At 52.3% G+C, this 23,382-nt stretch overlaps 2 protein-coding genes across 2 annotated transcripts; one reads left to right on the top strand and one right to left on the bottom strand.

The window, feature by feature from the left end:
* Positions 1–5,812: 5,812 nt before the first annotated feature.
* SLC2A4 (solute carrier family 2 member 4) lies at positions 5,813–10,355 on the top strand. Its single transcript, XM_007952290.2, has 11 exons — positions 5,813–5,845; positions 7,115–7,231; positions 7,342–7,514; positions 7,604–7,728; positions 7,841–7,956; positions 8,085–8,247; positions 8,356–8,543; positions 8,697–8,801; positions 8,951–9,052; positions 9,482–9,685; positions 10,152–10,355. Exons 1-11 carry the CDS (start codon positions 5,813–5,815, stop codon positions 10,353–10,355), a joined length of 1,530 nt encoding a protein of 509 aa, XP_007950481.1.
* A 1,891-nt stretch (positions 10,356–12,246) lies between these two features.
* YBX2 (Y-box binding protein 2) lies at positions 12,247–18,528 on the bottom strand. Its single transcript, XM_007952289.2, has 8 exons — positions 18,252–18,528; positions 17,537–17,600; positions 16,058–16,091; positions 15,126–15,215; positions 13,968–14,252; positions 13,155–13,258; positions 12,678–12,852; positions 12,247–12,297 (listed from the first exon to the last, which is right to left on the bottom strand). The coding sequence occupies exons 1-8, from the start codon at positions 18,526–18,528 to the stop codon at positions 12,247–12,249; spliced, it is 1,080 nt and encodes a 359-aa protein (XP_007950480.1).
* Between the last annotated feature and the right edge of the window lie 4,854 nt (positions 18,529–23,382).

Below are 23,382 nucleotides of genomic sequence, written 5' to 3'. Positions count from 1 at the left end.
GAAATATTGAAAGATTCTATGGGCAATATATTGAATGATGCAGGAAACATCAAAAGAAGATGGAAGGACTACACAAAGTCACTGTACCAAAAAATTGGTCAATGTTCATCCTTTTCAGGAGGTGGCATATGATCAAGAACCAATGGTTTTGAAGGATGAAGTCAAAGCTGCACTGAAGGAATTGGCAAAAAAAGAAAAAAAAAAAAAAGGCTCTGGGATTTGATGGAATACCCATTGAGATGTTTCAACAAATGGATGCCCTGCTGGAGGCACTCACTCGTCTATGCCAAGAAATTTGGAAGACAGCTACCTGGCCAACTGACTGGAAGAGATCCATATTTGTACCCATTTCAAAGAAAGATAATCCCACAGAATGTGGAAATTATTGAACAATATCATTAATATCACACTTAATATCACACTCAAGTAAAATCTTGCTGAAGATAATTAAAAAATGGTTGCAGCATTATATTGACAGGGAACTTCCAGAAGTACAAGCCAGATTCAGAAGAGGATGTGGAACAAGGGATATCATTGCTGGTGTCAGATGGATCTTGGCTGAAAGCAAAGAATACCAGAAAGATGTCTACTTGTGTTTTATTGACTATGCAAAAACATTTGATTGTGTGGATCATAACAAGTTATGGGTGAGAAGAATGGGAATTCCAGAACACTTAATTGTGCTCATGAAGAACCTGTATATAGACCAGGAGACTATTGTTTAAACAGAACAAGGGGACACTGCATAAGTTATAATCAGGAAGGGAGTGCATCAGCGTTGTATCTTTTCATCATATTTATTCAATCTGTATGCTGAGCAAATAATCCGAGAAGCGGCACCATATGAAGAAGAGCATGGCATCAGGATTGGGGGAAGGCTCATTAACCATCTGTGATATGCAGACAACACATTGCTTGCTGAAAGTGAAGATGACTTGAAGCACTTACTGATGAAGATGAAAGACTACGTCTGCAGGATGGATTACACCTCAACATAAAGAAAAAAAAAATCCTCACAACTGGACCAATAAGCAGCATCATGATAAATGGAGAAAAGATTGAAGTTGTCAAAGATTTCATGTTACATGTTTCAACAATCAACACCAATGGAAGCAGTAGTCAAGAAATCAGATGACGTATTGCACTGGGCAAATCTGCTGTGAAAGACTTCTTTGAAGCGCTAAAGAGCAAGATGTCTCTTTGAAGACTAAAAAAAAAAAAAAAAGACTAAGGTGCACCCAACCCAAGCCATGGTATTTTCAAACGCCTCATATGCATGTGAGAGTTGGACAACGAATAAGGAAGACCAAAGAAGAGTTGATGCTCTTGAGTTGTGCTGTTGGTGAAGAATACTGAAAGTACCACGGACTGCCAGAAGAACAAACAAATCTGTCCTGGAAGAAGTGCAGCTGGAATACTCCTTGGAAGCAAGAATGGCCAGACTTCATCTCACCTTCTTTGGTCATGTTGTCAGAAGGGACCATGCCCTGGAGAAGGACATCATACTTGGTAAAGTGGAGGGTCAGCAAAAAAGGGGAAGGCCTTCAATGAGATGGATATAGCAAGGATTAGGAGGCTGGAGCGGGAGCAGGCAGTGTTTCGTTCTGTTGCACATAGGGTCTCTACGAGTCAGAGCTGACTAGATGCCACCTAATAACAACAACTACTACAAGGGTGCCATGCACCTTATTTGTATTATTCGCAAGCTCTTTAATCCTCTTGGTTGGCCACAAGCACCTTATTTGCATAGTCCCACCCAATCTTTTGATGGCAGTTACAAGACCATGGCTAGAAAGGCCATATAAAAGTGATCCATCCCAGTGCACAGGCCTATAGAGCAGGGAGGAAGAGAGATGGGGAGGGTAGCATATCTTGCCTGTCTCCTGCCATCCAATCTCTTACTTACCGTGGGCCGAACTCAGCCAGAAGCCAGCAGACACAAGAGCTTGGAAATCTTAAAGCACGCCAAGTTCAGCTCCCCTTGATAAGGGACAGGAGTTCTGGGGTACAGCAAACTGTTAACAAGCTCAGCTGCTAACCAAAAGTTTGGAGGTGCAAGTCTACCGAGAGGCACCTTGGAAGAAAAGCCTGACAATCTATTTTTGAAACAACAGCCATTGAAAATGCTGTGGAGAACCCTTCAGCCTTTCGCCCACAGACACTCCTCACCTCTGGAACTGAGCATAGCTTGGGGGATCAACTTTCTGCCAAAGAACAGACAGGCTCATAAAATGAACAATAACACCAGGGAGGAATGAACTCAGTACAATCAATAATACGAGGCCAAAAAGGCAGCATTTGCCCAAAACCAAAGCTCTGAAGGCAGGAAGGGGCAGGAAAGAAGGACAAATGGAAGCAGCGAACCCAGAAAGGAAGTAGGAAGAGAGCTGTTACATTGAGGGGATTGCAACCAATGTCATGGAACAAAATATGTATAAATTGTTGAATGGAAAACAAATTTGCTCTGTAAACTTTCACCCAAACTACAACAAAAAGTTAAAAAAACAAAATTCTATGGAACTCAGTTCTACTCTTCCATACAGAATCAACTCACTGTCAGTTGGTGTGTGTGTGTCTGTGTGTGGGGGGGTGGGCAGAGTTTAGGAAGCTACAGGTGGTTCTGAGATTAAATGGGCCAATGATTACTCTACAAGACTCACACACACTCCAGTGAAAAGCTCTTACTTGTGTCAGTCCTCTCTCTCTCAATTTCTTTCCCCGTCTTCCCTGCCATTGTTATTTCTCCCTCTCATCTCCCTCCGTATTCGTCTTTAGTCTCCTCTGCTACTTCCTCATCTCTTTCTCCACACACTTTAAACCACTCCACCTCTTGTATCTAGCCCTGACTCGCTCTCCTTCACTCCACTTGCCCTGGGGTTTAAACCCCTAGAAAGGTCCGTGAAACAAAGCACTGAGCCACAGCAGGAATCTACCTTGCCCTGGGTGGCGGGGACCAGACCCCACGGTGCCCTGCTCTCCACCTACCACACTGGCTTTTCTTCAGCCCCAGCCTATGTGGTTCTGTTTTTTTTCCTCTCAGCCTCTCTCAGCTCCTTTTCCCTCTCTCTCCCTTCCTCCCTTTGTAGTATTTTCTCTCTCCAGCCTCTTGGGTCTCCTTGTCTTTGATGGTATAAGCCAGCTACTTCATCTTGAAGCCATCTACCTGCCTTGGCTTCCAAGTTTCCAGCATCCTTGTTTCTCTTTTTACCTCCCTGATTGGCCCCTCTTGGCTTCCATCAATCATTTCTCTCCTTTCCGGTCATGAATAGATGGTTCTCCCCAGGGCTGATACCATAGTTCTTCCTTTACACTCCCTTAGACAGTTTGGCAAAACCGAACAGCAAATGCTTCCCCTCTCTTTTGATTGCTACCAAATGTGCACTCCTGGCCATAAGCAAAAACTAAAAAAAAAAAAAAAAAAAAGGCTCACTGCCATCGAGTCCAACTCATAGCCACCCACATTGGATTTCCAAGGTGGAAAATCTTTATGAAAGTAGATTGCCCTATCTTCCCATGGAGCAGTTGGTGGGTTTGAACTGCTGAGTTGACCCCTGTTTAGCAGTCAAGTGCCTTTGGCACTGCCCCACCAGAGCTCCTTATTTCACCCCTAGGCTGGGTGCTGGGGATTCAGAGGTAAACAAGACCTTGAAGATGAAGTGTAGAGAGGAGAAGAAAGGATGGTAATATAATACCTATGGGGACACATCGCTTTCTGCAGGAAAGCCAAGGTAGGCATCAGACAGGGAGAGCTTTTTTGAAGGGTGCATAGAATTTCTCTGGCATTCCAGACTGTGGAACAAGTTTGGCAAAGGCACCAAGGGGTGAAGCAGCACTGTGTGTTCTGGGTACAAGTGGAGGGGAAAGGATAGAAGATGAGGCAGGAGAGGTGAGGCATCAGAAAGAGAGAGACAGAGAGAGGGAGGGAGGGAGGGAGGGAGAGAGAGAGAGAGAGAGAGAGAGAGAGAGAAGGGCAGGAGATTTTGCTCACTCTGAAAAGCGATTTGAACTTGACAGAGGAGGAAACCATCAGTGAGATTTGAGCCAGGGGCATGATGAGGTCAGATTTCTGTTCTTCTTGATGGGAAGATCAATCAGGGTGATAGTACCTGAACTAAATTGTTCATTTTAATTTGTTGCAGAACTCAACAGACAATACTCACAATTATGGGGTTTATCAGGGAAGTAACAGGTTACAATTCAGGATCAGGAATGACTCAGCAGTCATGCAGATGGAGAAAACCAGATGAATGTAAGCACTTAGGAGCTAAAGACGCTGATGTTGGTAACTAACTTAAGTGGATGACTTCCAGGATTTCCATAGGAGTGACTGCGTGGCTAACGGGGCCATTCACTGGGACGAGGAAATTAGGAGAAGGAGCAAGTTTGGACATGTTTGTTGATCATGCGGTGTCCCATCCAAGAGGTACCTGGACATTCAGATCTGGAGCTCTGATAGACACGTGGGCTGGATGTCACGGAAGCCTTACAAAAGCGAAACGGCGAGGGAGCGCTCGGCCCGCTCCGCTGCGGGGCCTCGCTCTCCCTCCAGGTGGCACTACGGCCCCGCGCTTCGCAGCAGGTGTTGCGATCCGCGAGCTCTGGGCACCCAGTGTCCCGCTTCTGTCTTCGGACATGCAGACCCTAGGTCGCGCCCTCTCCGCTGGGCAGCATTTAGCTGGAGATCCAAGCCAGAGCGGCCTCTGGAGAGCATCTCCAAGTCGACCACGCGGCCAACACGCGCGTGGCGGCTCAGGGACCTTAGGGCTGGTGGCGTGATCGGCCTGACCACCTGTCCCCTGGCCCACCTCTAGGAGCTACAAGGGGAATGGGTGTGGGGAAGGGCCGGACAAGCAGTGCAGGACAAGGAATGCAGGAAAGGACGGGACCACCGAGCCCGCAAGCAGAACGGCCAAGAACAGAATGTCTTGGCTACCAAGGCCACCCTTGCGTGGGAAGCGTGTCGCGGGCCCTTTAAGGCTCCATCTCCTTGCCCCCCCCCCGCCCCCAGCCCGGGACAGGCCGGGACACCCGGGACCTGACATTTGCGGCTCTCAACGTGGGAGCTAAAAATAGCCGACCTGGGTTACTTGAGGCCATTGCTCCTCAACCACCCCACGGCCTGCCCGCGTGCTCTGTCTCGTGCCGCCCGAGTTCGCTCGCGGGCAAGTACACCTGGCCCCTTCCCTCGTCTGGGACCCGACGATCCCTACTGCCAGCTTTTCGCTTTTCTGCAGCTAGGAACACCTGACGGTGGGCGGGGCTCAACACGTGATAGGCGTGGCCTCATCACCTTTAGCCAATTGTCTGCGGCGGGGGCGTGCCTTCTGTATTTCAAGAACACTTTTTCAAAACTTCCCAGCTGGAGGCGGGCTGCAACCCTAGGGTCTTGTCTGGCAGGCCACGCTGCCTAGGCTTCCACTAATGGACGTGCGGAGGGTGTGGCCACAGCGACCAGCTGCCTCTGCCAGACTCTCAGACCCCTGCTGGGGGAGGGGGCGTGGCTTTCTGAGGGAGTGCGGGCTTCTGGCCAATGGGTGTTGTGAAGGGCGTGCCCGCGGGGGGCGGGGGGAGCAGCGGTGTGGCTGCAGGGGCTCCTCGGGTCTTTTCCCCAGGCTCGCACCGCCAGATCCCCGGGAGCCCCGCTGCTCTCTGCCTCCTGAGTTCCCGCTCTGGGTCCCGTCAGGCTCGCCCTCCGCGCATCGCTGAATCCCGTGGCCCCGCGCCCTCCTGTGCCTGCCAGGCCGGGGCCGCAGACCCCCGCCGCCTGGCTCTAGTCTCCTGTCGCCCCTGCACCGCCAACTCCTGAGACAGGATGCCGTCGGGCTTCCAACAGATCGGCTCCGAGGTAGGGTTCAGTGCGCGGGGCAGGACAGGGGCATGGGTCCCTCTTTTCTCGGTCTGGGGTCACTGTCGGGGTCAACTCGGGGGGAGATCTCTGCGTGGGTGCAAGGGGTGGAGGTGGAAGGCTGGCTATTTATACCCAGGCTGGACAACCCGTGACTGTGGGATTCCAGTCAAGAGGCAGAGTTGGTCTGGGGGACGTTCTGGGGGCGCAACCGGATTCTGGGAGTACGTAGGTAGCCCCTTCCCTAGTACGCAGAGCTTTGCTCCGGGATCAGTGAACTCCTGCCATCGATCTTGCGTGGGAAAGAAGCTCAGGCAGGCCTCGCCCTCCAGGAGTTGCCCATCTGTCCCAGCTCGAGGGCACTTTTTCGAAGACTGGAGGCTCCCCATGGTCCCCCACCCCCACTCCTGGCTGTCCTCCAGGGTGCTGAACTTTCCCTCGGCCGCACGGTTGGTGGAGGGGCCGAGGGGAGTGTCACCCGCCCTCCCCCAGCTCAGATTTCCGCCTGGAGACAGTCTGTGCCGCCAGAGAGCCGGCCACCACGGCCACCGCCCCTCACACCACCTTCCTGCCCCCCTCCCCTGGGCATGGCTCTCTGGGGCTGGCACGTCCCCCCACCCCTTCTCTTACCAGCTTAGAGGGGGAAGGGAACCCTGGGCGGAGACAGAGGAGGCCACCCCCAGGGCCACAGGCCACAGGCCATAGGCAAGGAGGAATGACCCAGACGTCCTTTTTGGAGTTGCCCTTCTTGGGCCTGTTAAGGGCCTCCTGAAGCAAGATGAGAGGGCCCCCAGAGAGGAGGAAGAGGACGGTGGCTAAGGATGATAATGCACTTGTCAGTTTATAAAGCCAGCACTGTCAGAGATACTGTTGTCACTTGATTTTCACATTTTCACTGGTAAGCAAGGAAACCTATGTTCAGAATGGGAAAATGATTTGCCCAAGGTCACACAAATCTTAACTCAGGTTTCTTAAGGCCAAGCCTGTCCCAAGGTCACAGAGGAGTATTGAGACCTAGGTTCCCAAATGTTTCTCTGCCTTCTGGACTCAAACATCCAGTTTTTTGTTCAAGCCCCATTTGCTGTCCGATCTGTGTGCTCCTGTTTACATTGAGATCTTCACATGATTCCTAATATGGCCCAGTTTCTCTTACCCAACATGTTGGATGGAACCCAGCATCCTAAGACTCCAGCTGAGCCTGGGTCCCTCGGGGGAAAGAAAGAGACCATAATTCCAAGTGACCTGTCCCCTCTGCTTCTGCCTGCTCAGGATGGGGAATCCCCCCCGCAGCGAGTGACAGGGACACTGGTCCTAGCTGTGTTCTCTGCTGTGCTTGGCTCCCTGCAGTTTGGCTACAACATTGGGGTCATCAATGCCCCACAGAAGGTGAGGGGCTACAGTTGGCAGGGTGAGGTGCCCAAACAAGGGCAGGGGATACTAGGGGTGAGCAGAGAGGTAAAGGGCTGCAGGGACTCACTCCTATGCTGTCCCCCCAGGTGATTGAACAGAGCTACAATGAGACATGGCTGGGGAGGCAGGGGCCCAAAGGGCCCAGCTCCATCCCACCAGGCACCCTCACCACCCTCTGGGCTCTCTCCGTGGCTATCTTTTCTGTGGGCGGCATGATCTCCTCCTTCCTCATTGGCATCGTCTCCCAGTGGCTGGGAAGGTACGGGGCTGGAGAGCAGGGGTGGGGGACGGGAAGAAGCCACAGCGTGGAGATCTTAACTCTGATGATCCCACTCTGTCTCCTGCCAGGAAGAGGGCCATGCTGGTCAACAATGCCCTGGCAGTGCTGGGGGGCACCCTCATGGGTCTGGCCAATGCCGCTGCCTCCTATGAGATGCTCATTCTTGGAAGGTTCCTCATTGGTGCCTACTCAGGTACCCACAGGCACCACCACCCTGCCCACTGCCCAGCTCTCCTTCCCCACTCCTGCACTCCAGGGTGGGAGTGGGCAGCTGCCCTTAGTCCTTTCTTCTTCCTTCCACCCAGGGTTGACATCAGGGCTGGTGCCGATGTACGTGGGGGAGATTGCCCCCACTCACCTGCGGGGTGCTTTGGGCACACTCAACCAACTGGCTATCGTCATTGGCATTCTGATTGCCCAGGTGATTGGGCTGGCCTCGTAGGGGGCTAGGCAGAGGGCTGGGGTGGGCCCTTGGAGAACAGAGGGACTTAAGAATCAGGCAGGAAAGCTCAGTGAGTGACCTGCCCTCTCCACTTCCTTTGCCCACAGGTGCTGGGCTTGGAGTCCACACTGGGCACTGCAACCCTCTGGCCATTGCTTCTGGGCCTCACAGTGCTGCCTGCCCTCCTGCAGCTGATTCTGCTGCCCTTCTGCCCAGAGAGCCCACGCTACCTCTACATCATCCGGAACTTAGAGGGACCTGCCCGAAAGAGTGAGGATTCACCCTGTATTCCAGCCCAGGCTCCACTCCATCCTGCTTGTACCACCCTCCTCCCAGACCCCTTGCCCTGCCCTCTCAGGCTGAGCCTCCCATCCCTAGGTCTGAAGCGCCTGACCGGCTGGGCCGATGTGTCTGGAGCATTGTCAGAGCTGAAGGAGGAGAAGCGGAAGCTGGAGCGTGAGCGACCACTGTCCCTGCTCCAGCTCCTGGGCAGCTACACGCACCGGCAGCCGCTCATCATTGCAGTTGTGCTGCAGCTGAGCCAGCAGCTCTCAGGCATCAATGCTGTATGTACGGCATGGCCTCCAGGACGGGCAAGGGTCCCCCAAGAGAAAGGGAGAAGGGAACGAGTGCCTGTTCTTAAAGGTCAGGATCAGTGTGGCTCGAGGAGAGGAGAGGACATCCTTGCCATCCTCCTGTTCTTCTCCCCCAACCCCTAGGTTTTCTATTACTCAACCAGCATCTTCGAGACGGCGGGAGTAAAGCAGCCAGCCTATGCCACCATAGGAGCTGGTGTGGTCAACACAGTCTTCACCTTGGTTTCGGTAATGTACCCCTCTAAAGTAGTCCCCCTCCCGGCTCCACACCCCTGGGTGTTCTGGCAGTCTTGCTCTTGATTACCCCTGACCTGCCCAGTTCCCCCAACTTCCTGTACCCTTCAGGCACCCCTGCCAAGCCCCGATTCTCCCTCCAGGTATTCTTGGTGGAGCGGGCTGGACGTCGGACACTCCACCTTCTGGGTCTGGCAGGAATGTGTGGCTGTGCCATCTTGATGACCGTGGCTCTGCTTCTGCTGGTAAGGCCTGGGGGAGGGACAGGGCAGCAGCCTAACCCAGGGGAGCTGTCCCAAGAGGCTCTGTGGCCCACCGGGGCCACTGCTCAGCAACAATGCCTTCAGTCCTTGGGCCAGCCAGTGTGCCCGGATCATGGGGGCTTGGCTTGAGAGCTGGTGGGACTATGGAGCCTCTGGATCAGTAATTCCTAAGGACTTGGTTTTAGAGCCAAGGGGGAATCGAGCACCGTAAAAGTTAAGAAGCCATACGTTCCCTGTACCCTGAATCTGCTTGGGGTAGCCAGGAGGACACCAGTGCTCAGAAATGCTCAAGGGCCTGTTCTAAGGGCAGCAGGCCCCCACAAGCTGCTGAGAGGGGCAGATTTTAGTCCTGCTCTAGACTGAAGGTAAAAGGAGACATGGGCAGTCCTGACCTGTACTCCTCACCCCCAGGAGCGGGTTCCAGCCATGAGCTATGTCTCCATCATGGCCATCTTTGGCTTCGTGGCCTTCTTTGAGATTGGCCCTGGCCCCATCCCCTGGTTCATCGTGGCAGAACTCTTCAGCCAGGGACCCCGTCCAGCAGCCATGGCCGTGGCTACTTTCTCCAACTGGTCCTGCAACTTCATCATTGGCATGTGTTTCCAGTATGTTGCGGTAGGTTTCCCTTCCCAGCCTCCTACACCCCAGGCCAGAGGTGGCACTCACAGCTAGCTCACTTGCTTGCCAGTCAGGGCCTCCCCAGCCCACATACTTATGGCTCACTTTGGTGGATTCCCTGGGCCCTGAAGACCTCCTGTTCCACCAGAATCATTACTAGGTCAAATAGCAATAGAGGTACCTTCAAAACAAACTGAGGGCATAATTTATTTAAACCAGGAATAAATGATAAACTTGCTTATATTAATACTACAAACGGCTGGGAATCTACTGAGTGCAGTGATGCAGGATGGTGAAGACAACGAAAAACATCCTCATCCCTGGTGATTCCCACTACTCCACCCAGGAGCCACCTGCTTTCTACAGTACCCCCAGGTCCCTAGGAAGGTCTTTAGTTCCTGGCTTAAGACCACCCCTTCCCTCCTCATCCTACTCTGGCAACTTCTTTCTCCACCTGTCTCAGGAGGCTATGGGTCCCTACGTCTTCCTTCTATTTGCGGCCCTCCTGCTTGGCTTCTTCATCTTCACCTTCTTAAAAGTGCCTGAGACCCGAGGCCGGACGTTTGAGCAGATCTCAGCTGCCTTCCACCGGACTCCCTCTCTTTTAGATCAGGAGGTGAAACCCAGCACAGAACTGGAGTACTTAGGGCCAGATGAGAACGACTGAGGGGCGAGGCAGAGGGGAGAACCAGCCTTGTCCCCCTTCCCGAGAGAGCCCTTCCTTTCCTCTGCAGCACTTTAACCCTCTCTTCCCCAGTACTTCCAGGGTGGAGAAAACCCATTCAGCCTGGTGGGCTTGGGAAGCTGGAGGGAAGGGTGGTCTAAGCACCCCCTTATACCCCTCGTGTGCCTCTTGGATTATTTATGTGTTGTGGTTAGGCTGTGGCCATCAGGGTGGGCCATTCCTCTCTCGCCGCCTTCCTCCCCACCCGGCCCGGCCTCAGCTCCAGAATACTTTCCTCCTGGCTAGAGAGGAGGACTGGAGGAGGAGGGGAGGCTCTAGGGCTGACTTTTTCAGTAGGGGCAGGGGCAGGATGAGGGAAGTCAAGTTTCCTGCCACCACAAGCCCAGCTCCTCTCACAATCTGGCACTTTCTCTGAATTCTGGACAATTAGGCTCTGGGGTCATGGGATTTTCAATCTCAGCACCCCCCCCCCCCCCGGGCACCCTCCTCGAGGTCTGACCTCCCCTCTCACTGCAGGCTCAGCTTTTCAGCCAGCCTTCTAGGAGAGAGGGAACATGAGAATGCGTGCCGGTGTGTGGCAAGAGGAAGGAACAACAGTCTCCTGCCTTAGACTCAGGGCTCTAGGCCTGCTCAGTTGCTTACCAAAGCTGCCAATGAGGGCTGAGCTTGTTCCTCCTCTCCCATCCTGAAGGGTACTGTACCCACTGGCCTTTGACCAACTGAGGAGGAGAGGGGGTTTGAAAAACTGCCTAAAACATTCAGCTGGGAAAAGCCTTAGGATTTTTTTTTTATGCTTGAAGGGGTAGGGAGAAGAAACCAAATGGTCTATTGCACTAAATGTATATATCTAGCTCTCTTATCTGTGTGTATGTATATATATGTATATATATAAAGTCACTGTATGAAGACCATTATCCTGTTGTGCAAAGTCATGGGTGGGCTGAGACAGGGACCATAACATACCTGCCCTCAACCTCTTTCCTCCCTCCTGGTCCTGTCTTAGCTCAAGGCCTAAGTATGTTCTGGGTGCTGTCACTCATTCCCCCACTTACATTTCTATTCACTGCTTTTATTAATAATAGTGAATGCTGAATAAATGGTAGCTGCAAATGCCAGGCCCCGCTCTTGGCACTGTACAAACCCTCACCCTACAAGGTAAGGTGTTATCCCAAGTCTACAGATGGGGAAAGTGAATCGCACAGGGATTGGGATTGGTGCATTGTCCATAGCTGCACAGCTAGAGACTTAGAGCAAAGGTTCAAGACCAGGCTCTGCCCGCTGCCCAGCATCCCTTTCCAACCACAAATTAGCATTGATTCTCTGAAGAGAAAAAAGGCAGAGACCAAGACAACAGGAAAGCCTGTTTTTGTTTTTACTGGAGGCTCAGGTGGCACATGACAGTTCATAAAATGGCTTCAGAGGTGGGGGGTGAGGGGAAACAAAAAATAAACTGGGGTGGGAAAGAAAAACAACCAGGAGGAGGTAAGAGCTGGCTGGTTCCTTCTCAGCCTGATTTAGGGGAGGGAGTTGGTGCCTCTGAATGATAAGGATGGATCCTTTCCTTCAACCCTTGGTTGGGGAGAGAAAAGAAAAAGAGCACAAGGCTGTTGCTCTGGCCCTCCTGAGTCTCAAGGAAAAGGGGAAAAGCTGGTGTTTTGATGTCATGAATTATGGAGAAGGGGGAAGGGGATGCTGGGAAGGGTACAAGTTAGTTGGAAAAACTGGCAGAAACCTGAGAGAGAAAGAAAAACAAACAAGTCACGAATAATCAACTTATCCCAACCCAGTCCTTGGTTTCCTGGCCACCTACCTGGGGTGCACCCCTGGAGTTGTACTCACCAGGTGGTAGCTCTGGGTGTCCTTACAGTTGGAATCACTCCAGTATGGTGGTGGTGGGGTCCCCACTGTTGATGGGGGCTGAGGTCTAGAGAGAGCAGAGATGGCCAGCTGAGACCTGTTTCTTCTTTAGAACCCTAACTTCAAGCTTCCCCCACCCCTTCTCCCAGTCCCACAGCCCTTCCCATTCCTCCCCAGCCAGCTACCCTAATTCACCTCTGCAAGCTGATGCTGTTGCCCTATGCAAAGATGAGGGGGGGAGTCTGCAGGGGCAACAGGGTGGGGACAGCTGCCAGGAGTGGACCCAGCAGCATCGGCCCTTTGATGTTAGCCTGCACTGAAGTGGGTGGGTGTGGACAGGACCAGCGTAGGGCAGAAGAAAGGGGATAGAGGAAGAAGGGAAAGGGGGAAGTTGGCCAGCCTATTCGTTCATCCCACCTCCTTTATCAGACATCCCAAGGTTCTCACCTCTGGGGCCATGGACTGCCGGCCAGGGGGTTGCTGTCGCCGCCGCTGGAAATAAGGGCGGTTTCGTGGCCGCTGGGGTTCAGGCCGGGAACCATCAGTGGGGCCTTGGCTGGGCTTGGTCTCACCATCCCCACCTTCTGTGGTAGGCTGTTGGGGTGGCCTGGGGCGGAAAGGCCTAAGGAGAGGAGCAAGGGCCCTGAAGAGAACAGGGAGCCAAGTCCGGATGCCTCTTCCCTCCCCAGGACACCCCTAGTAGAGCTGGTCTAGCCCTCCCAGAGCCAGGCTTCCAACCCTAGGAATACCTGCTTTCCCTTGGGCACCTAAACCGCATTCTCTTGGCTAGCCAGCCCTCGCCACTGCCTTCAGGCTTTTCCTAGAGCTGCATTCTTCCCTTTCCCATCCTCCTGTTCCCCTGCTGGCCCCGACACTAACACAGAATGGTAAAGGAGAAGTCGGCGCCCAGAGAGGGGGTCTTACCTTCGGTACCTAGGCCGGAATCTGGGTGGGGGGATCCGCTCATCTCCCTGCTGTTGGTCCCCCTCCAGTGGGGCTGTCTCTTTGGGTTCTACGCCTTCAGTGCCCTACCAAAATCAAAAAACAGCAAAGCCACTGTTGTTGATTCAAAGTAACCCTCTAGGGCATACTACAACTGCCCCGTGGGGTTTCTTCGATTGTACATCTTTATGGAAGCAGACTGCCAGCTGGTAGGTTTGCACTGCTGACCTTTCAGTTAGTAGCTGAATGTTTAACTACTTTAGTAGCTGAATGCTTAACTACCGTGCCACCAGGGTTCTATCAGTATCCTTACTGTTGTTGTTGTTGTTGTTGTTATGTGCCGTCGAGTCGGCCCCGACTCATAGCGACCCCTCCTTGGGTTTCCAAGGCAGTATCACTACAGAAGTAGGATTGCCCAACCTTCCTTCTGAGGAGTGGCTGGTGGATTTGAACCGCCAGCCTTCTGGTTAGCAGTCAAGTGCTTTAGCCACTATGCTACCAGAGCTCCTACTGTTGTTGTTAGGTGCTGTCAAGTTGGCTCTGACTCACAGCAACCCCACATACAATAGAACAAAACACTGTCTGGTCCTGTGCCAGCCTCACGATCCTTGTTCTAGTGACATACAAAGTCTGAGTGAACTGTGGGAATGCCAGCTGCTCAGGACCCAGGTATCACAGCTCTTCCTAACCCTCAGTTCCACTTCCTTTGGGGACCCCGTGGTCTCTATCCTCACCAACTCCTGCTTCTTTTCCAGAATATGGTAACTGGCTTCCCTATTCCCAGCCTCCCCTTACCTCTATAGGCTGCTGCTGGTTGGGGTGCCGAGGGCCTCGGACAAATCGCCGTCGGTAGAAGAAAGGTGGTGGGCGCCGCCGTCTGGGCCGCTGCCCGGAGTCTTCAGCCCGCTCTCCTTCACTGCCTGGTTCTGTTCCACCCGAGGGGGCCTCTGCCACCGTGGGTGGTGGAGCAGCTGGGCGAGGCCGAGGGATGAATCGGCGGAACCTACGGCGATTGGGGGCATAGCGGCTACCCTTCACTGGTACCCCTCCAGGCCCAGTGACATTAGCAGCTTCTGCACCCTGGGAAAGAAGTAGAGAAGGACTGGTCAGAACTTGTTCCAACTCCAAATGTACAACATTCCCAAACTTGCTTTGGATACCAGTCTTCACCTTCCTCCAGCTAAACTCTGCACCCTTCCCTTAGCTCCTCCAACTCCTACCTCTCTCTGCCTTCTCCCAGGGGCAATGGAATATGTCTGCATCCTTCTAGGAAGGGGCAACCTTTGCAATGTGTCCTTTTCAAACAGCTGCTGCTCAACCCTCTTGTTTAAGTCTGTGGGGTGGAGAGGGTTGCACAGAGAGAGGTCTGGCAGCAACATAGCTAGCAACCTGTGAGCCATTATCCATCTTCTCATACTTATGGGCTCTGAGATACACACCTGGGGAAAAGGGCCTGTGCAGAGAATACAAATGAAAATGCTTGGTGAATTACTAAGGAGAAACCCAGAGGTTACTGAATAATGACAGGGATACATTCTTTAGGACACCCCTTAAAGCAGCCCTAGTATTAAGGAAGACTAGGTAAGAATACAATCCCATTCTCATCAAACCAAAAATACAGCTGCCACTGAGTCGATTCCAACTCATGGAGATGCCATGCGTGCAGAGTAGAACTGCTCCACAGGGTTTTCAGTGTCTGCGGCCCTTCAGAAGCAGATCGCTAGACCTTTCTTCCAAGCTGCCTGTGTGTGGGGGGTTTGAATAGCCAACCTTTTGGTTAGGAGCTAAGTGCTTGGCCACTTGTGCTATCCAGGGACTCCTCCCATTCCCACAGCCTGGGCTAAAACACTAGAAGCCAGAGGAAGAGCTGTCCTCGGAGAGCCAAAGCCTGGCTGACTTCCAGGCCACTCTTCCACAAGCCAGCAGACGCCATACCCACAGCAGCCCCCAAACCTTCTCTCCTTCCACGACATCAAATTCCACAGTCTCTCCATCTCCAACGCTGCGCAGAAACTTCCTGGGGTTGTTTCTTTTAATAGCTGTCTGGTTGGAGAAAAGGCCATGAGAAAGGTGAGGGCAGGAAGACGGGAGGCCCTGCTGGGACCACCACCCAACACGCTTCAACATTTGACTTAAGGGTTGGGTCTACAGGGAGGAGAACGAAGGAGGTGGTCAAAGTCTAGTAGAGGAAAAGCCATGAACTAGGAGTCTCGGGAATGACTATGCAGTTACCACTGTCTTCAGAACATACTCCCTCCTTCCCTTTATCCCTCAGGGATTTCAAACAGGGAAGCAAGAAATACGAACTCAGAAGCCAAGCAAAAAGCAGACAGCCTTAAGTTGCAAAGTGGGTAAAACATATTGTGCTTCTTACCTCACTCCCACTGAGAGCGATTTCCACCAAAGCAATGGTTCTCAAACTGTGGCGTCATCAAAATCACCTGGAGACTTGTTAAAGCAGATCGCTGGGCCCCACCCCAAGTTTGATGCAGTAGGTCTGAGGTGGGGCCTTAAGAGTGCTGCAGGTGCAGGGACCACACTTTGAGAACCACTGCACCCTTGTATTCTTAGCCTGTGTCCTTTCCCTGGGAAAATCACCCAGGATTCATCCCCATAGTGTTAACAGAGCCCAGGAGGGAGTGAGCATGCCATGCCCAGAGGGCAACTCCTACAGTTCTTGGAGACTTTCAGTAACCCAAGTGGGGCTAATGGAGGTTAACACAGGCACCTGAGACAGATGCGAGAGGGCAACTATTTCTTGGAGGGCATGCTGCCGTGATGTATCAGTTGGGGAAACCTGATCTGATTGAGCTGCTAAGGATTATGGCAAAAGCCTTCAAAGACAGGGCCAGTTCCTCCCCTCAGAAAGCCAGCCTAGCTCTTACCTGGTGAACAAAGACATCTTCCTTGGTGTCATTCCTGCAGAACAGGATGGGTCATTAAGGGGGTGACTGAAAAATTGCTCACCTCAACTGAAGCCTTGCTAGCTGCCCATTTCTAACCAGTGGGTCCATTCTCTCCAGCATTCCACCACTACTTGTGGGTAGGCAGGGCCCAGGGAGTGAGGGGCAATAGCTAGCTAGTAAGGCCTCCAGGACTAGTATAGAGAGAGGTACACTTAAAGCATCAGTGAAAAACCTGGTCTTCCTGAGGAAAGTGGGAGGGGGAAGGCAAAGTCACCTTGGAGGAGCTGGGACAGCTGTTCACCTGCCAAGTGTTCCACCCTCTACCCCAGGGGCACCTTAGAACCTGGTAGCACTGGGTATAACTATCTCAAACAGCCCCTCCTCCCCCACCCCCCATTATGGTTGGAAAATTCCACTGTCTTCTTCCTTCTACACTCAAGGAGGGAGAAAGTAGGGACAGGAGCTAGAGGTTCAGAACGAGTCTGAAAAGGAGCCAAGGTGCCAGGAACTTGCTCCAAACAGCCACAAAACCTTATTCTCACACTCAGCCTAGGATGAACCCCAGGGCCAGGCCCCCCTTTCAACACTCAAGGGACCAAGAGTGAGAAAGAAAACTTTTTTTATCCATTCTCTATCACTGCCTTGCCTATGACCCCAGTTTATCCTAGCACCCCAATGAAAGGAGGGCTGTGATGGTTTTTCCCTTAGAACCAATCAGGAGTTCTCAGTTTCCAGAATCGGGGGGGGGGGGGACCCCTCCCAAGAACAAATGTTCTGGCTTTAAAGCACTTGAGTTTGCACAAAGGTTAGCCTGCTAAGAGGAAACCAGGGCCTCCCAGGGGGGCTGGGCTGGGCGGGGTGCCCAGGCTGGGGAAGAGCCCACTGGGGAAGGCGTGGCACCGCTCAGAAACCACCACCACCACAGCTTCTTTGGGTGTTGGGAGGTGGTGGGGCTGGCAAGCTGAAGGAAGGCACCGGTTCCAGCTGGGCAGACCCATCCTCAAACAGGTTGGGGATTCAAATAAGCCAGCAGCTTTTTAAGGGTGATGAGTTGTGAGAGTGCTATGTGTGCAGCTCTGAACAGGAAATCAGTGAGGATTCCAGCCCAGAGCCCTGAGGCACAGAGAGCGCCTGTACATTTTGCCCCGAAGGCATAGCCAACTAAAAATAAGGAGGCAATTCCAGAGGGTGAGACAGAAGTTGGGAGGGTCATAATCTGGTTTGCCAAGTTCCTGGGTCATTAACCCTCTGCTGCCCTTGAAGATGTGAAGGAAGTTTCATCTTGCCGCTAAGCACACATCTGTGCTGCGGTTAAAGACTTTCAATCAACGCCAGCTGGGCGTTGCGGAAGGCAACCATGTGCCTTAGCTGGGATAGAGCCGAGGTTGGGAAGATGGCCAGTCCCACAGGCCAGTTCGAAAGGCACCCATTCCACCCCCTCTTGGGTTCCTCGGATACCTGTTGATGAATCCGTAACCATTCCGGACGTTGAACCATTTGACAGTGCCCAGGACTTGGATTGCTGCCAGGCAAGAGATGCAGTGGGGACAGTAAGACGAGGGGAAGATATGCAGTTGGACTCAGTTTTGAGACATTCCAAATCTACCTCCCTATTACTGCTACACTGAACTTCAAGCCATCCACGTTTCACCCAGTGGCTTCAAAATGGAAGTGCCCACATAGCAGGGCTCAGGCTTTTAAAACCCAACTAACTCTTAAAGCATGTTCCTCCTAGCTTTATACAAATCCAGGCCCTTCACCTAAAACTGCATACTCACCTGGTCCAAGAAGGGGCAACGGGTCATAACCAAGGGCTTTTCTAGCCCTCCCAATGCAAGGCACCCAGTTCACCTGCTTTCTGGGGTCACCGATTTACCCAGTACTAAGAGAAGTCAACTGGACCAAGTTTCCCGCCCCGGGGGCGTGGCCAGCCCCGGACACTTTACCTCCACCTCAAGGCCCTAGCTGGACCTGCCAGCCTTACCTAACCGCTCATGAAGCCACAGCAGGTTTTCCCACCAAGGGAACCTACTTTCTTTGGCCTGCTGCCCCCAACTCAGCTAGCCTTCTGGTCTCCGGGCCAGGCCGGCCTCCGGACCCGTCAGGCTCCACGTTGCCCCTCCCCCAACACACTCGACCCCTTAGAGCCGCCCTGGCGCGCGCCCTCCCTCACCCAGCACCGGCTTGTCCGCCTGACTCCGGGTAGGGGGCGCCGCGGTCCCCGAGGCCGCTGTCGCCGGGTTGCCAGGAGTGCGGGTGCCAGACGCCGAAGGGGTCCCAGCAGCGAGGCCCGAGGCAGCTCCGCCCCCGCCACCGCCCGCCCCGCCGCCTGCTTTCTGAAGCTCCCCAGCGGGCACCGGCACCACCACCGCTACCACCCCTGCCGCCGTCGCGGGCACTGTCGCCGCGGGGGTCGCTGTCGCCACCGCTGCCGCCTCCGCCTCGCTCATCCCGCCGGGTTCAGTACCGGCCCCCGCCGCCACCACCTCCTCCTCCTCCACCGCCTCCGCCACTGCCCCGGCCCCTCCCCCTGGCTCGCGAACCCGGCGCCCCACTCGGTCCTCGCGCCCCGAGCCTCGCCCGCAAGCCGGCAGCGGGCCTAGAGCCGAGGCCAATCGCAGCCCGCTGCCTCAGCGCGCGCAGACCCCGCCTCCACGCCACAGGCCAATCCTGGACGAGCAGCCCCCCGACCCCGCACGCCGGCCCCGCCTCCTGGACTTCGCACCGAGGCCGAGTCCCCCGCCCGCCGCCCCGTAAGTACACCTGGGCCCCGCCCCTGGGATGCCACGTGACCAATCGTCGCCCAACCCATTGGCCGACGGCCCCTTTCCCCTCCCCCCCCGCCCCTTTCCACCGGCCGCGGGAAATCAAACGGGCTCGTCGCGCCCCAACCGCCACCTGGCCTCTGCGCGAAGGGCGGGGCCAGGGGCGTGGCTCCAAGGTTGCCCCTGACTACCGGGTTGGGGGTGGGAGCAACATCACTAGTCTAGACTAGACCTCCACTCAAGAAGCAAACCTTACCCCGCTTGCTGTGGACATTTGCTTTTTCCCAGTCCACTCCCACTCTTGGTAGCCTCTCCCAAGAAGACGCCTCCCCCAGCCCCCGGGGCTGCGGTGTCCGCCTACGGGACAGGCGGAAAAGAGAAGACAAAATTGATTTTTCTAACAGTTGCTGTCACCATCCGAGGCCCTCACTTTTATTATTTTGTTTCTGAGGTAAATTTACATAAAACGCACAGATCTTCAGTGCACGATTCTCTGAGTTTTGATAACCCTAATCAAAGAATTTTTCATCGCCCTCGGCAGTTCTCTAGAGCCCTTTCCTGGCCATCCCAGCCTCCTCCCACACAGCCACTGCTCTGATTTCCACTACCATCAATTAGTTTCAGGGCCCTCACTTTCAAGTGCTGGGCGCTACGGTCTGCAGAAGGCGGAGCTTCCCCCACTAGCTCCCTGCCTCCGTCCCCCTGCGCTTTCTTTCATTTCTCTAACTGGCCAAGGTATCCGGACTCAGGCCTTAACACGTGCAGTTTTCTCTGCCTGGGATGTGTCCAAGTCTCTCAGGGTGGCTCTCCTTCAAGTGACCTCTTATGATCACTTCCCACTCACCGTCACTTTATCCTTTTGTTTTTCTCGTGGCACTTTTGAAAATACGAATTTATCCTGTTTGTTTGCTTACTTATTCCGCACACCGTCCCAACAAACACACACTAGACAGTAAAGTCTACAGCAAATAAGAACCTTGCAATATTGCAATTGTGCCTGATGCCTGGACCAGTGCCTGGCGCAACGTAAGCGCTTAAACATTCCACAGATAAGACAGGCCTGGTAAGAGGTTTGTCCCAAGTCTCTCAGAAACCTGGATGTCCAGGCCAGGACTCCTTCCTTCCCAGAATTAATGAGGCTCCTCCCGACCCCAGGGTGGTGTCGCTGGGCAGCACGTATTTTTAGCCAAGAAAGGGCGCCTGGGGGCATTACACGTGCGCCCAAGCGCAGTTCGGCCTCAAAGGCTCTTCTTGAGTCCTGGAGCCGCCACCTCTCCCGGTGCTGGCGCGCCCTCTGCCGGCCGCTCCCAGAGGCCGCCGGGTCGGGCTTCCCCGCTCTCCATCCCCAAGCCACTGGGCTCAGCCCACTCCTGGGGCGCTTTTGGAGGAGCTGAGGATTGTATCTCAGAGCATTGGACACAGTGGACAGAAAAAGAGAAAAGAGGAGAAAACAACTCAATCACAAGGAAAGACTGTGAAGGATTAAAAAATCAGTGACTACCCTCACTCAGCCTTTTAACCAATTTACCTGTGCCAGGCCTTGAGCTGAGAGGATTGGTTAAACAGGAAGCCCCCGGCCCTGTCCCCTAGAGGCTCATTGGCTGAGGAAAGGCAAACAAGAAATCTCATAGAGTGACCTCGACAACAAAAAAGTCATAGGGAAGTTACAGAGAGATCTAAGGTGTGGGCTGGTTAGCTATAATGTTAGAGGGTGGGATGAGAAGCAGTCAGAGGAAGGAAGGGGTGAGCCTTTTTTGGTGTAGGATTATGTCTGGAGAACAGGGTGGGAGGGTACAAGGGTACAGGGAAAGGTATAACAGGCAGATGACCCAGAGGCTGTTGACAGCACCCTAAACAACAGTCACATGCTTTTTAGCCCCATGGATAAGAATTAGCAGATGCCACAGAGAGATATAATTAACTGCCTTGTTCAGTTGAAGGGCTGTGCATGTAAATTTCTGACTATTTAACTGTATTTTCAGTACCAGAGGTAACAAAGGCTTCAGACATTCTAGGGAAAGCTTCCCTCTTTTTCTATCCTTTTCGATTGCTCCTGCCCACCTGAAGTTGTCTCCTACCCATCTGTCTTCACTATTAAAACGTTACCTGCCTCCTTAACCTACCCTATACATCTCCATCAATTTAACACCAAACTACTTCCTGGAAGCAGTCTTTCCTGTCTCCACTTCCTCTTTTTTTACACACCCCAACCACCCGAATTTGGTTTCTGCCCCCACCACCCCACTGAGAAGGATTCAGCAATGGTCATGATCCTTTCCTAGTAGAGACATTCGTGGAATGGATGTTGGTCCTCTTTTTACTCCACCAAGTGAACTGTTCTTGCCACAGTTTCCTTTCTCTCTCTCTCTCTCTCTTTTTTTTTTTCTTTTTTCTTTTTGTGGCTCATTTTCCTACACCACCCTCAATGCTTCCTGGGCTGTCTTCTCCTACCAGGTCACTTCACCCACTCTGCTGGGTTTGGTGACTGCCTTTTGCTTGGTTTCTCTACACTGATCCCCTCCAATATTCTGCGTCAGGTATTCGGACAGTTGCATCCCAGGCTTCTGAAACTTAAGCTCACAGCTCAGCTCCTCTTTTTCCTCCACTGAGTTATATCATCACCACTCACCCACAGACATCCTTTAGCGTGCATTCCTTATTCGTCAAAGAGTTTCCCAGGAGGCCCAGGCTGAGCAAAGTGAAGATTTATGGTATCAAATTGAGAAACGATTTGAAAAACTTAAAGGATGGTGTCACCTCTGCCCACTAGTATTAAATACTCCCAGAAACACACCCCCAACCCTCTTGATGCAGCACAAATCAGATTGTCTCTTTTCTTCTTTAATGCCTGCTCTAGTTATTTCTCACATCTGGTCTCAACTGCTACGGACAGAGAGTTCTGTATCTATGGTCTCCATCCACTTCTCTCCTGTTCACTCCTTCTTGTTGTTAGGTGCCGTTGAGTCACTTCCAACTCGTAGCAACCCCGTGGACAGCAGAACGAAACATGGCCCAGTCCTGGGCCGTCCTCACAATCCTTGCCGTTTGAGCCCATCGTTGCAGCCACTGTGTCAGTCCATCTCATTGAAAGCCTTCCAGTTTTTCGCTGACGCTGTACTTTACCGAGCACGATTCCTTCTCCAGGGAGTGGTCCTTCCTGATAACATGGTGTCTGAAGCAATGAGACAGACTCTCAGCATCCTCACTTCTAAGCGGCATTCTGACTGTACTTCTTCCAAGACAGAATTTGTTCATTCTTCTGGCAGTCCCTGGTACATTCAATATTCTTCACCAAGACCATAATTCAAATGCAGTCATTCTTCTTCAGCCTACCTTATTCATGGTCCGGCTTTCGCATGCCTATAAGGCAAATGAAAATACCTAGGCTTGGGTCAGGCACACCTTCGTCTTCACAATGACATCTTTGCTCTGTGACACTTTAAAGAGGTCTTTGCAGCAGATTTGCCCGATGCAATATGTCACTTGATTTCTTGGCTGTTGCTTCCATGGGCACTGATTGGGGATCCAAGTAAAATGAAATCTTTGACAACGTTAATCTTTTCTCCATGTATCATGATTTTGCTCATTGGCCAACTTGTGAGGACTTTTTGTTCTCTTTGTGTTGAGGTGTAATCCTTTCTGAAGGCTGTAGTCTTTGATCTTCATCAGTGAGCACTTCAAGACTTCTTCTCTTTCATAAGCAAGGTTTTGTCATCTGCATATCACAGACTGTTATTGCATCTTCTACCTGTTTCTGTGTTCTTCTCCTTACAGTCCATCTTCTAGGATTCTTTGCTCAGCATACTGATTGAATAAGCATGGTGAAAAGATACAATCCTGATACATACCTTTCCTTATTTTAAACCATGCAGTATCCCTTTCTTCTATTCCAACAACTGCCTTTTGATCTATGTACAGGTTCTTCATGAACACAATTCCAGTGTTCTGGAATTCTGGAATTCCCGCTCTTTGCAATTTTATTTATAATTTTTTAATAATCCACATGGTTGAATGCCTTTCATAGTCAATAAGCACAGGTACATCTTTCTGGTATTCTCTGCTTTCAGCCAAGATTTATTGGGCTCCATCTATCTGATACCTTCACTCCTTAATTGCTCTTATTTCTGTTCTATAATATTTATCAAGGCGCTCTGGTGGTGCAATGCCTAAGACATTTGATTGCTAACCAGAAGATTGGCAGTTCACACTCTAGCTGCTCCATGGAAATCTACTCCCATAAAGATTTACCACCTTGGATACCCAATGGGGGGGGGCTGCTATGAGTCAGAATTGACTCAATGGCAGTGAGTTTGGTTTTTTGAGATAATATTTATCAGTACCTAATATTTTCTTGTTCATTCATTCAAGTGTTTATAAAAATTTGTAAGCTTGGGATCTTGCCTGTCTTGTTTGTGGCTATATTGCCAGCACCTCAAAGCATGAGTGGTATCTAGTAAGTGAATGAAGGCAGCCAGAAAAATCAGTCTAAGATGCATTTTTTTTTTTTTTTTTTGAAACAGCTTTTTTTTGTGTGTGTGT

The sequence above is a fragment of the Orycteropus afer genome, unplaced genomic scaffold (assembly GCF_000298275.1).
Source record: "Orycteropus afer afer isolate SDZICR_OR568_19922 unplaced genomic scaffold, OryAfe1.0 scaffold00330, whole genome shotgun sequence".
NCBI classification, from domain to species: Eukaryota; Metazoa; Chordata; class Mammalia; order Tubulidentata; family Orycteropodidae; genus Orycteropus; species Orycteropus afer.
The sequence above is the reverse complement of the archived record's forward strand: the minus strand, read 5'-3'. Positions and strand labels throughout refer to the sequence as shown.

What these genes read in the sequence shown, in the direction of transcription:
- SLC2A4 (XM_007952290.2), top strand. Translation starts at nt 5,813, where the DNA reads ATGCCGTCGGGCTTCCAACAGATCGGCTCCGAG. An exon ending in GTCTCCCAGTGGCTGGGAAG is followed by an intron (nt 7,515 to 7,603) that starts GTACGGGGCTGG and finishes GTCTCCTGCCAG; the next exon opens with GAAGAGGGCCATGCTGGTCA. An exon ending in CAGTCTTCACCTTGGTTTCG is followed by an intron (nt 8,802 to 8,950) that starts GTAATGTACCCC and finishes TTCTCCCTCCAG; the next exon opens with GTATTCTTGGTGGAGCGGGC.
- YBX2 (XM_007952289.2), bottom strand. Translation starts at nt 18,528, where the DNA reads ATGAGCGAGGCGGAGGCGGCAGCGGTGGCGACAGCGACCCCCGCGGCG. An exon ending in AAGATGTCTTTGTTCACCAG is followed by an intron (nt 15,216 to 16,057) that starts GTAAGAGCTAGG and finishes TTCTCCAACCAG; the next exon opens with ACAGCTATTAAAAGAAACAA. An exon ending in TTCCGGCCTAGGTACCGAAG is followed by an intron (nt 12,853 to 13,154) that starts GTAAGACCCCCT and finishes TCCTCTCCTTAG; the next exon opens with GCCTTTCCGCCCCAGGCCAC.